This window comes from Protopterus annectens, chromosome 6.part1 (genome assembly GCF_019279795.1).
Source record: "Protopterus annectens isolate FY-2018-M chromosome 6.part1, PAN1.0, whole genome shotgun sequence".
NCBI lineage: Eukaryota > Metazoa > Chordata > Ceratodontiformes > Protopteridae > Protopterus > Protopterus annectens.
The window spans coordinates 73,741,502-73,762,743 of NC_056738.1; the positions used below are offsets into that span (position 1 = coordinate 73,741,502).

Below are 21,242 nucleotides of genomic sequence, written 5' to 3' on the forward strand. Positions count from 1 at the left end.
CTATTGTTTTATATTTGTGAATTTTTTTTCACTTGGGTTGTTCCTACAAATGGTCAAGTTTTGATCAGTGCACAGCTCTGGTAAATAAATATAAATAATTGGCTGTATTCAAATTTATCATCAATTACCAAGAGTGATATGAGTAATGTGTGCAGGTGGGAATACAGACACACTCAAACACATGTATTCATGTGGAAATTCACACATCTGGGTTATAATTAGTATGGCAAGGTTAAGATTTAAATATTCCATACTGTTAATATATTTTATAAACTAAAGCTATATTTGTTTCGGTCCGCATCCTCTACAGTTTGAACATCTGAATTTATTGCATTCTTGCCTATAAGATGTATTTTCAGAGTATGCATATTTTTTTCCTCCAACTTCCTAAACATTTTATTATTGTAAATATATTGTGAGAACTACCTCTAAGCTGCCTACATGTTCAAAACTGCTCTTCTTCATTGCAGCAAATAACCATTTGTTCATTCTCAGATTGTCCACTTTGCAAACTGCCTCTTTACATTTGACAGTTTTTTAAAGTGATTGTATGATAATATTGAGCTTCAGTTTGATGTTGGGAATATAATTAGTTTAGTAATGCATTTATTTGTCTTTTAGATAACCATGGATCATCAGAATATGTCAGAACATGTACTTTGCATGGTGTTGTATCTCATAGAGCTGGGTATGGACAGTGTTCCTGAAGAAGATGCAGATGAAGAGGTATGCTACTCAAAATGAGCAAGTGGGAAAAACAAAATGCATCTTGTATAACAGGTTTGTAATTAAGATTAATGGAGCACTATAGCCTCTGTTGTCTTTCACTGGAATAGAAGAAAGAAACTGCAACAAGCAGTTGCAGTACAGTCAGAAGTCATACTGAAGATACATCATATGATACACCCTCCTCAGCTATACTTGATTACATTTCTGTTCATTTTCATGTCTGACAGCAATTTTGCCATGTGATAAGAATGTATAAGTACATTCGGTTGTATTCAGGGAATTTTGATTGATACAGAATGTCTGCTTTGCATGCCATGCATTGTATGCTTGGTTTGTTCAGACTACGCAGTCACTGACTTCTAAATAACTAAGTGCAGAGATATCAAGCAGGAGTTAAAAATCATGCTACTCAGCCAAAGCATTATTTATTTTCTTTATAAAATTCACATGCTGAATTCTTTTATATGCGTCTCCTGTAGCATTGTATGCATTCTCCATTTCTTAATATAATTCAGTACTCTTTCTTTTTGTCTATACCTGTGAGGCCATCCACATTCCAAAATAATATGGATAGTGTAACATTATAAGTTATTGTTCCTACAGCTTTTTCAAATGTCTATTTCCAGCTTTTGTGGTACATGCACCCACTAATGTTTGGCAGGTTGATCTTTTATACAGTTGTTTCTTGCCCAATTCCCTTTGAACCTATGTCACATTTTACAAGAATTTTTATTTTAATGAACATCACCAAGCAAAAAAACAAATGCACCCCCATAACCAATCAACTTAAAACACAGACACAAAATTATGTACATCTTCAAATAATGAAGTTTAACCCTCCTGATAAGAGTAACTGACCCAAATCGACAGCTCCACACAGGCATTACCCAACCTAAAATTAAGGTTATGCATGCACAGATGCATGTTACAGCCTGTTCTCTTATTTACACTAATTGCTGCCTGTTGTTCTCTTATCTTTATTCCCCTTCCAAATGCGAAAAATACGTATTATTATTTTTGAAAGCATATAAGCTTTTAGCCTTAAAAAAAGTGCTCTTTACTACCTGTCCCTATTGTCAGCCTGTCTCCATGGAAACATGGGAACAAAATATACAGCTGCCCTCAGCTGCAGACCTCTTAACTCATACTGAACATTTACTTGCTAAAGAAAGCTCTTCATTACATTCAGTGTTCTCTTATTTACTTGCTTACACAAAAAACCCTTGTTATTAGATTAAGCTAGGGGCCTTAATCCAGGCATTTAACTGTGCAAAACTAAAAGAAAACATACAACTCTACATATTTTATAATCTCTGCTCTTTTAAACCTCACCCCCCACCTTGAGAACCCCAAATTACATCATATTGACTTAAAATACTTTTCTCCAGCCTTTCTTCTCTTTTTGCATCATACTGCCTACATTTCTTAACACTAAAAACGAAGAAAAAAACCCACTTGTTTACTTTACTATCTTTATCACATACAGCAATAACTGAAAATACTTTTATATCATTAAGTATTTTATACAAATACTGTTATGAACAAAAATTGTTTTACTTACAGGTGCTTATTTTCTTTTCTTTTCCCTTCCCTCTAGTGTCCTTCCAAACATTAATGATGTGACTTGGGGGGTTGGCATAATAGTTAAGGTGTTAACCTCGCAGAGAAAAAGTAGTGTTTGATTCTTACCTAGAATCTGTGGCTAGGCTTAAAAATGCCCTAGTGATCATTATCCTAGTACTAACTTATGAATCTATTAAGTGGAGTATTTGCATTTCAGTCCCTAAACATCTAGTCCTCGCAAAGCAGTTTGGCAGCATCCCACACTCAGGTATCATAAACAAACACTCCGAGCTAAATGTAGCTCAGAAGAATAAGTTATCCTTTCCTTCGTAACTCAGTGTGGTTTCTTTCATCAGTAATATCAGAATTAAAACAAACTGCATTGTTTTCTATAGTTTATGGACTGCTGAACTGCTGGATATTTTGACTCACATTTGTCATGAAAATATCACTCATAATACTAAATTCATGTAATGTTCTACACACCTTCTTAATCTTGGTTCCCAAGCCTTGTACCATCTAAATAAGATGATACTGCAACTGCCTGTTTCCAGTCTGTTCCTGTAATAAAATGCTCCATGCTCACTGTTAGCACATCTCATCCTTATCAGTGCTTTAGCCTGAAGGTTATTTCACTGAGCTAATTTGTATCCTTCATTGAAATATTCCTTTCTGTTGAAACTGCACTTACTGAAGCTGCATGTAAAATGTGAAACACCAAATTAAAATATAGGCCTACTTTAATATGACTGTATTTCTTGGCCTGTGCAGAGAGAATACTGTATTTGGGTCTATATTATAAACCCAAAAGCTCAAAATAGCGAATGCATCTATATCAGCACATAAAGGTCGATGTAAAAAAACTGAGAAATACGTAAATCGATGAAAATGAAAACACCGAACATATTTGCTTGGCCAGCAGGGCGATTGTGGGGATGATGAAATATATCCTTTTCTCCGCTGTAGTGCGGTCTCAGAGTTGGTATATTTAAGTAGGGGGGGTTCCTGGGGGTTTGCCCCCCTGCGAAAATGTGTTAATTTAATTTTGTTTGTTTGAGCTTACCTGCATGGTGCTGTTGGTTGAGGAAATATGTTCGGTGTTTTCATTTTCGCCAATTATGTATTTCGCTGTTTTTGTACATCGACCTTTATGTGTCGATGTAGATGCATTCGCTGTTTAGAGCTTTCAGGTTTATAATATAGACCCCTGTATTTATGTAGGATTTATTCAAACAGAATTATACTTATTTGAGTCCTTATTTTACAGTGTAGTTAGTGTCTATCTTAAATTTTAACTGTGGTTACAAAGCTTGCTCTTTAGTTTCTCACAAGTTCTGCAAAGCCTTTCTCAAAGTAGTTTTCCTGTTATCCCATCTTCCAATCTTACAACTGGTATCTTCATGGGATCTCAGCTTTGTGCATGAAACTTTAACTAAGTCACATTTGAACTAGTATCTTTGGCACCCTTGAAGTTTGCTGCATGGAAAACTTAGTTATTTTTTAACACCTTTATTAAATTATCACTTAACTCATTATAGCAGACTGCACCTCCAGGGGTTTTGCAATGAAAACCATATTAACCTTTTTTTTTTTTTTTTTACCTTTTACATACATTATGCATCACATATGTTTTCTTCATTTATAACTGTCTTCAGTCTAACATTAAATAATTTGCTGAATTCCTGCCTTCACTCTGCCTCCACTTTTACATTATTCCATATGTATTTTTCTCACTGTTTCCATTCATTCCTATGTAATTTGTTCTTTTCATTTTCTAAAGATCCTTCTTCCAGTTTTTTTACCTCTTATAATATTGTTGCATAGTTGGGAGCCGTAATATGCCCCCATTGTTCCCTTGTAAGTTGCTATTCCAGTCTCTCTTACCAGTCTTTTCTAACCACCTGTCCTAGTTACTGTGCAATATTTTATATGCCCTACTAATTATCCCCTTTTTAATGGAAAACTTTGTTCTACTTTGCTATTACTTCTATACAAAGAGTTTTGAAGTTGCAGGCTGTATTATCTGCCTTACTTTACTTGGTTTTCCACAAGGACAGGATGTCTATGAGTACTAACCCCTCATTTGCCCATTCAGCATCTTTGAGACACAGGCCTGAGAATGCCTGACACTCTGAGGCCTAAGACCTTAGCCACTCTTAGGCGGCCTTTTGTATCTAGGCCTGCAGTTAGGCCTTCTGGCTTAGCTACACAGGGTTCTCAGCAGGACCTTATCAGACTGTCAGAAGATCTTCTTTCTCTTGTCAGGTCTATTCAGACTGCTGCCACTGGAAAAAGGAAAGGGATGAACCTTCAAAAATTTATCAGGATTCCCCCCATGTCTGTAGACTCTGGATCTGAAGAGGGCTCTTCATACACTTCCTTTGAGGACTCTGACGAGATCCTCCCTTCTGCCTCCCCACCAGAGGATTTCACCCTTGGGGAGACCCTCCATGCCATGAGGCAGGATTTCCAGTGGGAGGCTCAGGATTACCCAGAGGCTAAGAAGATGGTCAGGGAGTTCCTGGATTTACTGGAACATATTCCTTTGGCTAGACCGCCAATTCTGGAAGTGGTGGATGATGTCTTCCAGGAATCTCCTGTTAAGCCTGTCTGTCTACCCACGTCTCTCAAAAACTAGACATGTTTTACCGTGTTCAAGAACCCCACAAATGTCTCTACAAAAACCCCTCTGCTGACCCTGAAGTGATCACGCCAGGACCTAAAGGAGCCAGAGACAGTTCTTCCAGAAATCCTCCTCCTACAGATAAAGAGAGCAGGGCCCTTGACAGGTTCCGCTAAAAGGTCTTTACCTCTGCCATACTCACTATGAGGGCCCTCAGCTGGAAATTTCATATGATTAAGTACCAGCAGACTATCCTTGACCAACTTAAACAGAAGTTGTCTGCCCTGGAGGACAAAAACCTTTCCAGAGAACTGTCAGAACGCTGTCATGCTAGTGTACAGGTTGCTAAGCATTCTCTTACACTGTGGATATGATGCCATGGAAGCATCTTGCAGAGCTGCCACTACTGGGTCAGTGATTAGAAGACATGCTTGGCTCCAAGAACAAGCTCTTCCGGACCATATTAAATCTAATCTGTTAGATACCCCCCTTGACAAGCATGTTCTTTTTGGCCCAAAAGCAGAAGTGCTGAAAAAGGTGGAGGACAAAGCCAAGTGTATGCAAGTGGTGAAAGATTTCCTCCAGGTGCAGCCCCCCCCCCCCCGTTCAGTAGAAACTTCCCTGCTAAACACTGGTCCTTTCCTTGCTGCCTAAAAGTAGCCAGAGGAAACCTCAAAGGGAAGCACCGCATAGGCAGAGGCAACTCCTGCAAAAAGGCAGACAGTGGACCTCGGAAACCTCAAGACAAGTGGGTTCTAGACCCAAAACCATTTCCAGAGGCTGGCAATGACTCAGCCACCCAACTTTCACCCCCCACCCCAAAGCTAGGAGGAAGGCTGTCTCTTTTCTATCATACTGAATGTACCTGAACAGTGTGTAATATAGAGCAGTAAGGATTTTGATGGATTTAGAGGAGATACTATTTGTGATTAGCTGCACCAGACAGAAGGATTTCCTAACCACTGCTGCAACATTTTGATCAAACGAGAGGAAATTTTCTACCTGTATTCCAAGATCTCTCACAACATCTTTATTTTGGAGTGGGGTGTTATTTAATTGGAGCTACATTGAGGGATTGTTTACTAAATGCAACAGTGTTGAGCTCTTTAGCATTTAGTTTTAGTCCATTTTATGCGCATCAGCTATTAACATGAATAAGTTCAAGTTGCACCTTCTGCATGTCAGAAGGTGATAAGGATGATACCCATTTTACATTAGTTAGCAAACTTTTTTAACCAGATATACCCATTTTTAATTTATAGATCAGAACTGATGTAACAAGACGGTTATCCTCACCGTCCCAGCTATGTTTTGAAAAGTAGCGTGCAGGCTTACTCGAATAAGGCAAAAGATCTATTTCATCCAAAAATAATTTAATAAACTCGAACCACAATATTAAAGACCAACTTCCATGTATTCATATGTTAAGTGCTTTCATCTGCTTATCGCAGACTTCATCAGACGAAGCAGATGCAGTGGTCTATATTTTCTGCCAGTAAAGTAGGATTGGAACCAGCTAAGAGGAGAAGGAGAGAGGTTTAGGTCTGAGAGTTTGTTAAGAAGGATGGGATGAGACACAGTGTCTAAGGCTTTAGAGAGATCAACGAATACACAAGAGACAAGGAGGTTGTTGCCCCTAGCTTCTCCAACCTTTTGAGTAAAGGGTAGTAAAGCAGTCGAGGTACTGTGTTTAGGGCAGAAACCATGTTGCGAGGGTATGAGGAAATTTTCATGAATAAGATAGGACAGTAGTTGAGTATGTGTACATTTTTCAAGGATCTTAGAGATTGGTGAGAGAATAGCAATTGGTCTCTAGTTAGAGGGTTCAACAGAGTTGCCACCTTTGTGCAGAGGAGTAGTGTAGAAGGATTTCCATATTTCTGGTATGGTAGATTCCTGAATGGAGTGGCTGATTAAGATAGATACAGGATATACAATAGAGTCAGCAGCAATTTTCAGAAATTGAGGGGGAGTTTATCAGTGGACGGAGAGCATGGTTTTAGTTTAAGAAACAGGGATTTGATATATTTAATAGAAACCAGTTGCAAGGTAAAAGGCTGAGAGACAGAGGAGCATAGAGGTTTAGAGGGAGGTGAGGGTGGCACATAAGAGTTTGGATGAGCAGAGTTACTAGAGGGTAGCAGTTTAGAGATGCTGTCTATGAAGTGTTTGTTGAGTAAGTCTGCAATTGCAGAAGGTAAGTGATAGGGGAAAGGGTTAGGGATGGTAGGAGAACCAGTGTGGAGAAGGGAGTTGATAGTACCCCAGAATTTGGGTGCGATATTTGAAATTTAGGGAAATATTGGCATTTATCCAAAATAATAAGTTTTTTTACACAATTTCTGAGTTGCTTATAACCTTGGAGAAAGGTTGGAGTTTTAGTGGTTTGCCATTTTTCCATAGAGCATGTCTTTCATCCTTCAAAGCAGGAGTAGCTTTGGAGAGCCAGGGTGCGAAATTAGATTTTATTATGGTTTTGCGAGTTGGGGCAAGAGAGTTTAGAACATCAAGGAAGATGTGGTTGAATTTAGTAACAGCATCATTGAGCGGTCATTGTTCATTGTTCAAGATGTTTGACTTCAGCATATCATGTGCATTATTTGCCGAGTGTATAAAGTGACTTCTTCTTCTTCTTTCGGCTGCTTCTGTTAGGGGTCGCCACAGCAGATCAACTGTTTCCATTTCTTCCTGTCCTCTGCATCTTGCTCTGTCGCACCAACCACCTGCATGTCCTCTCTCACCACATCCATAAACCTTATCTTAGGCCTTCCTCTTTTCCTGTTACCTGGCAGCTTCATCCTTAGCATCTTTTTCCCAATATACTCTGCATCCCTCCTCAGCACATGTCCAAACCAATGTAATCTTGCCTCTCTTTGTCTCCAAACCTTCCAACCTGGGTTGACCCTCTAGTATACTTATTCCTAATCCTGTCCATCCTCGTCACACCCAGTGCAAATCTTAACATCTTCAACTCTGCCACGTCAAGCTCTGACTCCTGCCTTTTTGTCAATGCCACTGTCTCCAACCCATATAACATAGCTGGTCTCACTACCCTCTTGTAGACCTTCCCTTTCACTCTTACTGGTACTCGTCTGTCACAAATCACTCTTGACACTCTTCTCCACCCACTCCATCCTGCCTGTACTCTCTTCTTCACCTCTCTGCCACACTCACCATTACTCTGAACTGTTGATCCCAAGTACTTAAACTCATTCACTTTCGCCACCTCTACTCCCTGCAGCCTCACCATTCCTCTATCCTCCCTCTCATTCACACACATATATTCTGTCTTAGTTCTGCTGACCTTCATTCCTCTTCTCTCTAGAGCATATCTCCACCTCTCCAGGGTCTCCTCCGCCTGTTCCCTACTCTCACTACAGATCACAATGTCATCTGCAAACATCATAGTCCACGGCTAGTGTATAAAGTGACATGTAAGAAAAAATGTGATGTCTTTATCGGCCTATTGCTGATGATTTAATGGTATATTTTTGTGAAGTACTTCACTTCGGATGTGTTTTTTTTTTAAATTAAATTTCTGATCCTTGTGAAATTTTGAAAAGAGGAATTTTATTTTAACAGTGAATTATAGCACCCTCAGTATACAATGAAAGTAACCATTGTTCTTTAACTTATTCTAATCGTATAAAAATGTTACTAAAAAGCGTGTTCTGTCATAATAGAAAGTTATTCTAATAAGATTTTTTTTTTATGTAGTGTCATCTGTTTTTTTTTTTTTTTCTACTCTTACTTAATGATTTAAAAAAAATGAATTTGTCAAACTGATAAAATGTTCTTGCAGGAATCTGTTGAGCAAGACCGTTGTCATGACAGCTGGTTTCCTGGAAGTAACTTGATGTCCAACTTGCACCACATAATAAATTTTGTGAGGGTGAAGGTACCAGAAACTGCTCCAGAAGTAAAAAGGGAGCCTCCTGCAAGCACTAGTTCTGAAACTGGCTCTTCTACTCAGGTAAATAAGAAAAGAATGTGATAGTATCGTAAATAAATGCATATTGCCTAAATCCAGGAGTTCATTTTTTTATGTGTTTTGCCTTGTTCAGGGTTGCAGAGAAGCCTGAGCCTGTCATGCCAGAGACATAGTTGGCTTGTCTTACACCCTGTGATGACAGATTAGAATATAATGTTTTCTAATGTCACGTATGAGGTAATATGTATGTAAATATAAGCTGGCTTAACACTTTTGTCCCCCTTCCAAACCAAGTGTTCTGAGTTACAATCAAGCCAAAAATTGAAACAGCTAGTATGCACCAGGTTGAATTTTGTATAATATAGAGTTTATTATGACAACAACATTATAGCAGTAATTTCATAGTTAGGTAGACAGCAATCAAAAAACTTGGGATTGTTGTACAGCAGAAAAATGAGAAAATCACATTATTTCCTGGTACTGTGGTAAGGCGTACATCATAATAGTGGTCAGTCCAAACAAAAGATAAGGGTTGTTGAGTTCTTTGTTAAGAGATTCTCCTTGTTTACAGGTTTCCTGTTCCTCAACCCCAACAGGCAAATAAGACAACTTAACAAATCCTCTAAGGACCTCTTTGAGAAAAACTTAACTAGCACAGTCGAGGATAACCGTAAGTCCTTTTACAGCTACCTACGTAGCCTAAAAGGTAGGACCCAAGCATGTGCAGAACTAGTGACCAACAGTGTCACACACATTGACCCCACAGAGGTAACAAACCTGCTAGCAGACAGTTTTGGCGAAAATTTCACCCGCCTATCCCCTCCAAACCTATTACAAACCATGCACCAACCCCCCCCCCACACACACACACACACACACACACACCTACATATCTGAGGAACAGGTCATCAAAGCCTTGTCCAAGGCAAAAAAAACACAGCCTCTATGGGACCAGACGGCATCCCAGACTGACTTCTGAACAGACTGACACATTAACTAGCATAAACAACAGTAGGTGTTACTGCTATAATTCAACTGAACCACGATACCACACCAAGAACTTTATTAGATAAAGCTTTCGGGTCTACACCCTTCATCAGTATGAGTCATTACAAAAAAATCAACATTTAAATAGGAGAATATAAAATCACATGCTTCAGCCCATCCCACTCCCTAATTAACAATCAAAACTAAAAGTAATATACAACTCATAAAAGTCTAAATAAAAAATACTAAAAAAGACAAAAAATCTTACTTTACATAAAAACTCTTCTGCTTAGAATAAAACATAAAAAATTATTAATAACTTATACAAATATTATATAAGTGTTTAATATATCTATACACAATAAAGAAGTCACTGGTAGCATCTAACATCCTATGGTGTACTACATCAGGTTCTAGAAACTTGTCATAAGCTATTAAAGCTTCTCTCTCTGCCTTTTAGCTAATACTGGCTTTAAACTAGCCGCATTATTTAAGCCAGGGGGTACATCCGCCTGTAGCCTAATAATCCACTCAAGTTCTCTCAACTCCAAAAGATTGTTAATGTCACCTTTCCTTAAACTCACTGCCATTTTACTTAATACCCTAAATTTAAATACATGTCTTTCACCTTTTTCCATGGCATGCTTACTCAGAGCATTTGTCAATACTTTTCTTCTTACTTCAGATTTATGCTCCACTGTTCTCTCTCTTAGTTTTCTGATCGTTTTGCCCACATAGAACGATGTACATAAAGTACACGTAGCTAGATACACTATCTTTTCCTCATTACAAGCAGTTAATGTTTTTATAGCAAAGACTTCTCCTGTTATTGGATGTTGAAATTTAGTGTCTCCTTCATATAAATCATTGCAACAGGAACAATTATAACATTTAATCATCCCTTCTAAATCATTTTTTCTTTTAGTTTTAACCTGAAAGTCTTTATAGCATATTTTCTGCTTCAGAGCTTCACAGCTCCTGTAAGCAAACCTTGGTTTATCACCTGCAATTGATTTTATCTCAGGCATAGCCAATAAAATTGGCCAATTCCTTTCTATTATATTACATACACTCCGTGTATTTAAATTGTATGTTGTCATATACCTCAAAGTTTCAACAACTGCAGGTGAACCATCATTTGTTTTCTCATTACCAACCGCCAATATTGGTCTATAATTAATCTGTCTACCATCTATTACTTCCTCCCTTATCTTATTTATCAAATGTTTAGAATAACCACTTCTCTCAAACTCTAATGACATAATTTCTACCTGTTCAGAAAAAACATCCTCAACTGTATTCAGCTTACTCAATCTTATAAATTGTGCTTTAATTAATCCTTTAAAAATATGTGGAGCATGCATACTGTCCCTATTCACATACCTCAAAGCATTTACCTCTTTTCTGAACACCTTAGATTCTAATCTGCTATTAACCTTAAACAGCGTTACATCCAAGAAATTCATACTACTAACTGAAGCCTCCATTTTAAACTTTAAAAAGTCAGTTGAGCTATTGAGGTATTGTACATAAGCTTCCAATTCCAATAGGGATCCTTTCCATATCATAAAACAATCGTCCACAAATCTTTTGTAGAACAACATTTTCTCATTTGAGTAACTACTTTCATCAAATATAACTTTCTTCTCCCACTCATAAAGCACAAGATTAGCATACGTGTTGGCAATGGGAGTACCCATTGCCACACCTGTAAGCTGCAGAAAAGGTTGTGCATCAAAAATAAAAACATTGTGTAACAAAACTACTTCCAAAAGAGAACAGGTGGTCTCAATGTCTCTTCCAACCATCCTCACCTCCTTATTCAAAAAATCACGTATAGCGTTAACCCCATAATCATTAGGAATAACAGTGAAAAGTGAGGTGATGTCCATAGTAACCATAATATATTCAGCCACATTATTACTCAACTGCCAGTTATAAAGACTACCTAAAAAATAATTCGTATCCTTTAACACAGTGGGACAGATATCCAAATATTTCCCCAAAACATTTTGTAAGTATTTGGAAATTGGTTCTGTCACCCATCCCCCACCCGAGACAATGGGTCTCAAGGGTGGGTTGGTGATATTTTTATGTATTTTTGGGATACCATATATTTGAGGTGTTCTGGGGCAAGGAACAGTCAAATAATTAAATAATTCCACACTCAAATCATCATTAATCTGAAGCTCATAAACAGCCATATTAACTTCAGTTACTATTTGTTGAACTTCCACAAGGGAAATTCTCCTAAATGTATTCAGATCATTCAATAACAGTTTAAAGTTTTCAAAGTATTCATCCTTCTCCATTACCACAATTGCTTCCCCTTTGTCAGCTTGCTTTATTATTATAGTATCACATGCTTGTAATTCCCTTAAGGCCAAGTGTTCAGCAAAAGTTGTGTTATAAAACCTTTTACGAACAGCACTACTATTATAGTAAAGTCGTAATTCACGTTCAACAATACTGGAAAATGCATTTAAAATAGGGCATAATACTGGCATGAAGACGCTTAACTTTCTACAAACTGGCTTATACATAACATCATTCTTAAAAATCAATTTGAGACTAACCAAACGCACGAACATTTTCAGGTCTATAATTGCTTGTACAATGTCATCCCTTGCATTCGGAATGAACTTTAAGCTTTTACTCAACAATAATAGTTGCGCTTCTGTCAATAGAACCTTAGAGAGGTTTACAGTACCTTTAATTGGTTTAACTATCGCTTGACCAGCTTGCTGTGCACCAACGGACTGTTGTTCTTCCTCTTCCCTAGGACTGTCTGCTGCTGTTGCTGTTGATACTGCAAGCGAGACTCTTTCGACTGTACTTGCGAAGCAACCTTCTCTGGCTGCTTCAGCAAAAAAGGAGAAAAGGAAGTCATTTCCCTTTGCAGGGCTTTTTTATTCAAACTTGTCGCACTAGACGCCATACCTTCCCTTATTTTGGGACGCACAGCACCTTCCTTCACAGCCTCGGACCCGCCATTACTGGAAGTCAGACTTTGCGCCACGCCCTCTCCTTCACTTAAAGGTACATTGCCATTTTCAGATAAGGAAACCGATCTGGAAACAGATTTTACATGCTCAATACTATGATGTGTAGCAGAGGTTACTTCTGTCTTCTGTTCCTCAAATACATCAAGTTGATCCAATGGACCCGTTTTTTTAGCCATAGTAGCCGATGTTTTCTTATTAAAAGTTGCTACATTACCTTCTTCTCTTGGCCAAGAAAAAATACGATTCTGCTTGAAATCGCCCATATCTCTATGTAATTTATTTCTTTTCCTTTGCTGTAATTTTAAGTCCAACACATGCATTTGGGTTAGGAAACTCTGATATAGCCCCACCGAATCATTAAAACAAGGTAAACTAGTAATAATACTTTCAAGCTGTTCAGTTTCTTCTATGAGCTTACTTTCTATAGGCTCAAAAAATGTGTTCATTAATTTCATATAATCAGCACTTAGCTATAGGTTTAATTGCTGCCATGGCATCAGTAAGTCATTATAGGTATTGCCATAGGAGGGCATCTTTAGTATTCTTAAACCTCTCGGCACAATACCCAATTCAAGATATGCCTGAAAACTCAGTCTCTGCCACTGCAGATGTTTATAGGTTTGCATTTTCTTCTCCAGAGATAACAAATGTTCCTTAAACTCTTTCACCTTTACATCTACATTCAGTTGCTCAGGGACCGCTTCATATACCATTTTTAATAGTGGATTCTCATGCAGCCACAACAAATTCTTAACAGAATTACTGGATTCTCCTACTTCAATCTCCATATTTCACTGAACGCAGTCACCAGGAATAGACAGCAAAAGTTCCCCGAGCAAACACCACAACCACCACATGCTGAAGCTCTCCTTAATAACCAGGTGTCTGCAGTATACACCAGATATATCCAAGTAGAAACAACAGTAGGTGTTACTGCTATAATTCAACTGAACCACGATACCACACCAAGAACTTTATTAGATAAAGCTTTCGGGTCTACACCCTTCATCAGTATGAGTCATTACAAAAAAATCAACAATTAAATAGGAGAATATAAAATCACATGCTTCAGCCCATCCCACTCCCTAATTAACAATCAAAACTAAAAGTAATATACAACTCATAAAGGTCTAAATAAAAAATACTAAAAAAGACAAAAAATCTTACTTTACATAAAAACTCTTCTGCTTAGAATAAAACATAAAAAAATGATTAATAACTTATACAAATATTATATAAGTGTTTAATATATCTATACACAATAAAGAAGTCACTGGTAGCATCTAACATCCTATGGTGTACTACATCAGGATCTAGAAACTTGTCATAACCTATTAAAGCTTCTCTCTCTGCCTTTTAACTAATACTGGCTTTAAACTAACTGCATTATTTAAGCCAGGGGGTACATCCGCCTGTAGCCTAATAATCCACTCAAGTTCTCTCAACTCCAAAAGATTGTTAATGTCACCTTTCCTTAAACTCACTGCCATTTTACTTAATACCCTAAATTTAAATACATGTCTTTCACCTTTTTCAAGATTTAGTAGGCATTGGCTCTCTAAGAATTAGTCCTTTCCTGCCTCTTCCAGGCCTTCTCAGTCCAAACCCAGTACCTGCAGAACACCCGGGCTTCAGTCCCAGGGTACACACAGGACTAAGCAGTGGGGGCTCCCACTTCCAAGTCAAGGAGTAGTAAGACTCTCCCCCCCCCCCCCCATGGTAAACTGTCTCAATGACTTAACTTTAAAACTTCCAAGCCCTTCTCAACTGACTGCTCCTTTAGGGGGAAAGATTGCTCTGCAGGCACAAAACTGGGAACTCATTACCCAGGACAAATGGGTTTTAAATGTTGTTTCCCAGGGTTGCAGATTTCACTTCCACATGTTACCAACCCCAAACAACCGTTGGCCAGATCTACCCCCAATTAAGTGGGCAGAGGCTCAAAAGCAAGTACTCTCTCAAGCGTAAGGACTATTCAAACTGTACCAGAAGAGGAAAAGGGACAAGGTTTCTACTTAAGACTTTTCCTGGTACAAAGAAAAGACAACTCATGGCGTCTTATCCTGGACCTTTCTATCCTGAACACCTTTTTTGGTGATCCCAAAATTCAAGATGCTAACACTTCACCAGTTGCTTCCTGTGCTAGGCAAGGATGCCTGGTTGGCAACACTGGATTTAAAAGAAGCCAACCTGCAAATCCCAATCAGGGAATCTTGCAGAAGATACCTACGCTTCAAAGCAGGCTACATGCACTATCAGTTCTCTGCACTGCCCTTTGGCTTATCTACTGTGCCCAGGGTATTCACAAAGTGCCTAGCTCCAGTCATTGCATTTTGCAGACAAAGAAATATTCAAATATACCCATACCTGGACGATTGTCTAATTCAGGCAGAAAGCCAGGACATACTTTTGAATCATATGGCATTTGTACAAAAGGTGCTAATTTGTCTGGGTTACACCATAAATGAAAAGAAAACACATCTGGTACCCTGTCAACAAATTATATTCCTGGGAGCAAGCTTGAACACAACTTCCCAGATGGCTTTCCTCACGCCAGAGAAACAAATTCGTTTGACAACTTACTTCAAACTAATGGCCACAAAAACCCTACTATCTGCAAGAAAAATATTGCAAGCCTTGGGGTTCATAGCCTCCTGCATTCTCCTAATTCCATATGCAAGACTGCATATGAGGAAACTACAACTCTATATGAAAAGCATATGGTGTCAACATTCTCAGGATCTAGAAGCAATGATTCCTATCATACCTTGCCCGAGTTCCTTTGGTGGGCAGAGGCCTGCCACCAAAACAAGGGACTACCATTCACTCTACCCCCTGCCACCCAAACCCTAACAACAGACGCATCAGATTATGCATGTGGAGCTCACCTGGCAGGGATGTGCATTCAGGGCAAATAGAACCCAAGTCAAATGCACCTGCATATCAGTCAAAAAGAAATGTTATCTGTACAGAATGCTCTGACAGCCTTCAAGGACCACATTCTTCCAGGACAATTAATGGTAAAGACGGACAACACCACTGTTATGTGGTACATAAACAAGCAGGGCGGTACCCATTCATACCCCCTCTGCAGACTAGCCATGGCATTGTGGAACACAGCCTTGAGCTACCAAGTGCATCTACAGGTTCAGTTTCTGCCAGGAAAGCTAAATACACTGGCAGACGAACTAAGCAGAAATCTCATGGACCCACACGAGTGGAAACTGGAACCAAAGACTTTTAACATGTTGATAAACAAATGGGGGAGCCCAGATATAGACCTGTTTGCCTCCCCCCAGAACTACCAATTGGACAAATTCTGCACAAGGACTCCCCACAAACAAGCTTGGAAAGTGGATACCCTTTCCTTCAACTGGCAAAAATCTATCAGTTTATGCTTTTCCTCCTCTCCTCTCCAAAGTACTACTAAAGATCAAACAGGACAAACCAAGGACGATACTGATTGCACCAGACTGGCCATGCCAACACTGGTGTACCCCCTCTTGCGCAGTGTGTCACTGCTGACTCCATGGCACCTGCCTCAGACCCCTACCCTGCTGTCCGAGAAGGAGGGTCAGATTCTGCATCCTCAGCTTCAAACCCTTAACCTGGCAGCCTGGCTAATTACCTAATCTCTCCATTACCATCCCTCAGTAAACAAGTGTTGGATGTCATTTTGGAGGCAAGGAGGCCTAGTACCAGAAATTCTTATGCTGAAAAATGGAAAAGATTCTGTTCCTGGAACCAAACTCAAAAGGATGGGCACAGCAGCGCCCAATTTACCTCAGATTCTTCAATACTTAACTGAGATGCTTTACAAGGGCCTTTCCTTTTCCTCCATCAAAATTCATGCCTCAGCCATTTCAGCTCATTACAACACAGAACCACCCTTCTTCTCTCATCCACTGCTCAAGCAGTTCCTCAGAGGGGCCAAAACCTTAAGACCACCCAGGAAAGCACTAACTCCAGCCTGGGACCTTAACTTTGTATTGGAAAAACTCACTCTACCTCCTTTTGAGCCAGCTGCAAGTGCAGAGTTAAAATTCCTTTCTTGGAAAACAGCCTTCCTTTTAGCAATCACTTCAGCAAGAAGGGTATCTAAATTACAGGCCCTTATTGCAGTGGAGCCTTTCCTCATCTTTCATATGGACAGGGTGTCCTTCAGGACCATTCCCTCCTTTTTGCCCAGGGTAGTATCCAGCGTGGCTCTTTATCAGTCCATTCATTTGCCAACCTTCTTTTCTAATCCACAGAACAAAGGGGAATGGATACTGCACTCCTTAGATGTGCACAGAAATAACTGTAAAGAAATGCATCATCATTCCCTCCGGTACAAACGATGTCCCCTCTCACTGTCAAATCAACAACAGTGCCCTAAGCAGCCATGATGTGGTAAGGGACTTGGGTTCACAAGTTGCCTGTGACCTTAACTTCAACCACCATATGCCGACTGTAGTAAGGAAGGCTATCTACGTAGCACACTTGATTAGTAAAGGTATTGCCTCGAAAACAAAAGAGGTTATAACCCCTCTGTACTCAGCACTAATCTGTCCCATAACTGGGTATAACGCCCTGTTCAGCTTGTACCATGCAAAGCACCTGCAGCAATTGGAGAGACCTCAGAGGTTTCTAAAAAGATGATCAAGGGACTCCAGCACCTGCTATACACAGACCGACTAAAATCCCTGTCACTTTACTCTGTATCATGTAGACTTCTTAGGGGAGACTTATGCCTGGCTTAGAGCAATCTCAGACCCAAACCTAATGAACCTGCTGCATGTCTGTAAATCAAATGGGACTAGGGCCACCCGTTCCAGGGACCTAAATATGAAAGGACATGCTGGAGGGGTAGATTTCTCTCCCAGCAACTGCGGTGTCTTTGGAATAGGCTACCCATTCATGTGAAACAGAGCACCTCTATGACATTGTTTAAAAGGAATGTGGACGAGTGGATGAGGCGCCGTATATTCTTACCGGGAATAGTGCCCACAACCCCCCTGGACATGAGGAGTCTTTACCAAATGCAATCTTGGGTATTAACTAACATGTCTCTGGCATTACATTGAGATAAAACAGCTAGGGCTGAAATGGCCTCCGGGTCGATAGCCTGATAATCTCGTATGATCCTATGATCCTTGATGAGCAGTGGGAAACACTCCTTTGTTCTGTATGCACTCATTGTCTTTAGGAATTCAAAAACTTGAAAATTGTTCCTTTTAAATCCACACTAGCTCCTCTGTAGGTAAAATCCAGTTCAGTTACAGGCAGTTGTGGTGGGATTTCTCTCTGGCATAATACACCCGCCTTCACTCCGGAATGAATCTGCCCTTTTGTGGATTGACCAGGTCCTGGATTAATAAATTGCAATATCACAGTTTCACAGTGTATATATTAGTTCATCAGTCAGTTCATCAGTCCTCCAGCAAAGCTCTTTCAAAGTCAGTCTGCCTGTGTTAGCTATCAGGAGTCCAAGTATGACTGGAGCAAGGAGCTTAAATGAATATTTGAAACACTGACTGAATGAATCAGTTACCTGCAGTGTATGTCTTCTAATAGAAGAGATGTTTTGGAATTCCTTTATTCTGTTTCTGCAGTGGTTTGACTTCAGGTGTGGAGATAAGATTCTCTCTCTTTTTTGTTAGCTTTTAGACCATTTGTTTTCCTTTTCACAGTTTATCATTTCTTTGGCTAAAAATATATCCTGGGAGAGAGGAGGGGGTTTTACCTGTGTAGCCGGTAATTTGTTTCACATCCAGTGAGTTTCATCACTCTTTTCTGACCCCTTGCCATTAATGTCCGAGAAACAGAATGATGTTCAATTTTATGTATCCAGCTGTGAAGTCTGTCCCTGGTATTGACACTTCTACATCTGTGGTACTCCTTTTGCTGCAAATAGATACTCGGTGCAGATGTTAGGCAGATGTCCAGAAGATGAGGTCCTGTGTTTCAGTCTCATATTGGGTCTTCCTAAAGTCAGGATAGAGTTCAGGGGCACATTTTCTAGGAAAATAAACCTTAATTGCATGCCTTTTACAGAAGAGCTGGGAAATGAAATCTGTTAAATGCTGTGGCTTCATGCACTTGGCTTTTCAGTGTATCTGATGTTGGTCTTTTCATTCTTCCTGACTTCAGATCCGAAACTCAGATCCGACTTGGCCTCTTACTTTAGACTTTGGATCCAACTCTCGAGCTCCTCCCTCTAAATCATATGCGTTAGTGTAAAGCAGTATTACCAGGACAGAAGAATGGGGTTATGGAACATGAAAAAGTCTCAAAGCTTTGGGAATGTGTGTTCTAGAAGACAAAAGGTTAAAGAGGAGTTTGTGTATGTTAAGGGTTTTTCTTATCACAAGTATGCAGGTCGGTATTTCTGATGGCATAGAGGGATAAAATCCTGACTGCATCCCAGGTGACCTGAGCTTAAATAACTAGGACACGGCTCTGGCATGAGTAAAGGTAGGATTGGCACAGCTTTGACAGCTTGCCTTTGTTTTTAGAGGGAGAGGCGGGAACCATGTCCAGGCCCTCATTCCCATGATAAAATCTTTGATGGAGATTGGAGATCATGTGGGAGCACTGGCTTCAATGGGAACAGGGCAGTCTTGAGAGGTTATGTCACCCACAGAAGCAAGTGACATGCCCTTCCTGAGTCTTGGAGTGACACTGGACATATGCTGTGAGATTAGGGACACAAAGAGCAAATTCCCTTGAATCTCTGATAGATGACAGCTGTGCTTTACTCTGCCTGTTCCTCATCTCCTTGGGGAACATATGTGCTGCATGGGGTATGCTGAGAAAGGGAAGCTGGATGGTTTTGAATCAGGGTAGAAGCAGGTGCCAGAAAGTATGCAGACAAATGAGTTTGTTACTAAAGAAGAAGAATGAGACAGGCAAGGTATGGGTAATGACTGGAAATAAGAAATTTAAGAGTAATAGGAGATACAACTTCACAGAAAGAGTGGTGAGACCCCTAAAATGTAGGTCAGGAAGGGTTGATGGAGTATAGATGTACACTGGGGATGTTCTTTTGTGTAAAAATACAAATAAACACAAGGCCAGCAAAAATCCAAAGTAAAACTGTCAGTATGGATTCTTCACAGTGTACCATGGACAACTTTGTTACCATTGTAGGAGATCATAATACTGAATGGCCGAACAGTTTTCGTAGTATAGAGACACACCTCTCATGTTTTGGGATAAATTTGAGCAAGAAGGAAAAAGGACAGACAATCCTTTCATAGCTGTGGGACAGTGTTCATCTAGTCACCTCCCAGCAGAATCATATGCTTTACTGGAGAAACTTGAAAATTTACTGTATAAAGAAACTGCCGTTCATCTAGACTTGTTAAGTTTAAAAAGGTATGTTGAATTAGATGTCACTCTGAGGGGCTTAAGAGCTTTCAAGTCCCCTTCTACTCCTTTTGACCTGTCTGATGAAGATGATAAATTTCAACAAAGATTGCTAGCTACGGCACATAGATGTGCATTTGAATGGGTAACTATTCATCATCGATATATTTACGCTTCTAAATATTTTGGTACTCGGTTCAATTATCCAGATATGTCTTCAGTAAGCTATCCGACTACCGACATTCTGCGAAAACGCAAAGATAAGGACAGAGACAGGCCACCTAGGTCCAAAGCTGTCAACAACACTTCTCCTAAGCTAGTCGCCAGTTTGCCTGTACTCAGTGAGGTGCTTTCGCAGCCCCTGATACCCACTACTTCAGATTCGCAGGCCTCTACTGTGACCCATTCAGAGTCCGGTATGCCATGAGATTCTTCAACTGTGGAACCTGCGGATGTCTCTACCTTGGATGGGTCTGGAGCCGCTGTGCAGGCACCAGCTTCTAAGGGTGTATTCAGGCCTACTGACTTGCATATTAAACCGACTCCATCTTCTTCTTCAAGGCCTAAAACCCGAACCATGCCTAGAAAACCGATGCTCAGACTGCACGGTCAGGCCTCTATGCCTAAAAAATAAATGATAAGAATGGCTGAAGACTTTATTACTTTAATCGGGAGGCCAGCCTTCTCCCTCTAAGAGACCTAGGACTGAATTTGCTTATGACACTTCTGATCAGGATTCTGAAATTTCTGTTTCCTCTGATGACCAGGATTTACCCTTATCTATGAGGATTCTGATGCAGAGGACTGTTCACTCTGCTTCCCCTCCAGAGGATTTCTCTTTTGGTGAAACCTTGCATACTCTTAGGGAGCATTTTGCTGGGAGAGCCAGGATTACTCTGATTCTAAAAAGAGGCTTAGGGATTTCTTACTCCTGCCCCAACACAGGCCTTTAGCTATCCCCCCCTGTACTAGACATTGTTGATGATGTCTTTTCGGAATGTAGCTTGGCCTCTGACTCTTTACCTCCTGCTCCCAGAAAACCTGATAGTTCCTG

General features: G+C 39.8%; 1 protein-coding gene across 4 annotated transcripts in view; it reads left to right on the plus strand.

The window, feature by feature from the left end:
* Positions 1-21,242, plus strand: part of UBR3 (ubiquitin protein ligase E3 component n-recognin 3) — a 4,226,407-nt gene that overhangs the window by 2,258,888 nt on the left and 1,946,277 nt on the right. For all 4 annotated transcript variants that reach the window (XM_044075499.1, XM_044075501.1, XM_044075502.1 and 1 more), the window contains exons 21-22: positions 622-726; positions 8,718-8,888. In XM_044075499.1, the coding sequence (XP_043931434.1) occupies positions 622-726; positions 8,718-8,888 (276 nt within the window). The remainder of the gene's footprint in view (positions 1-621; positions 727-8,717; positions 8,889-21,242) is intronic.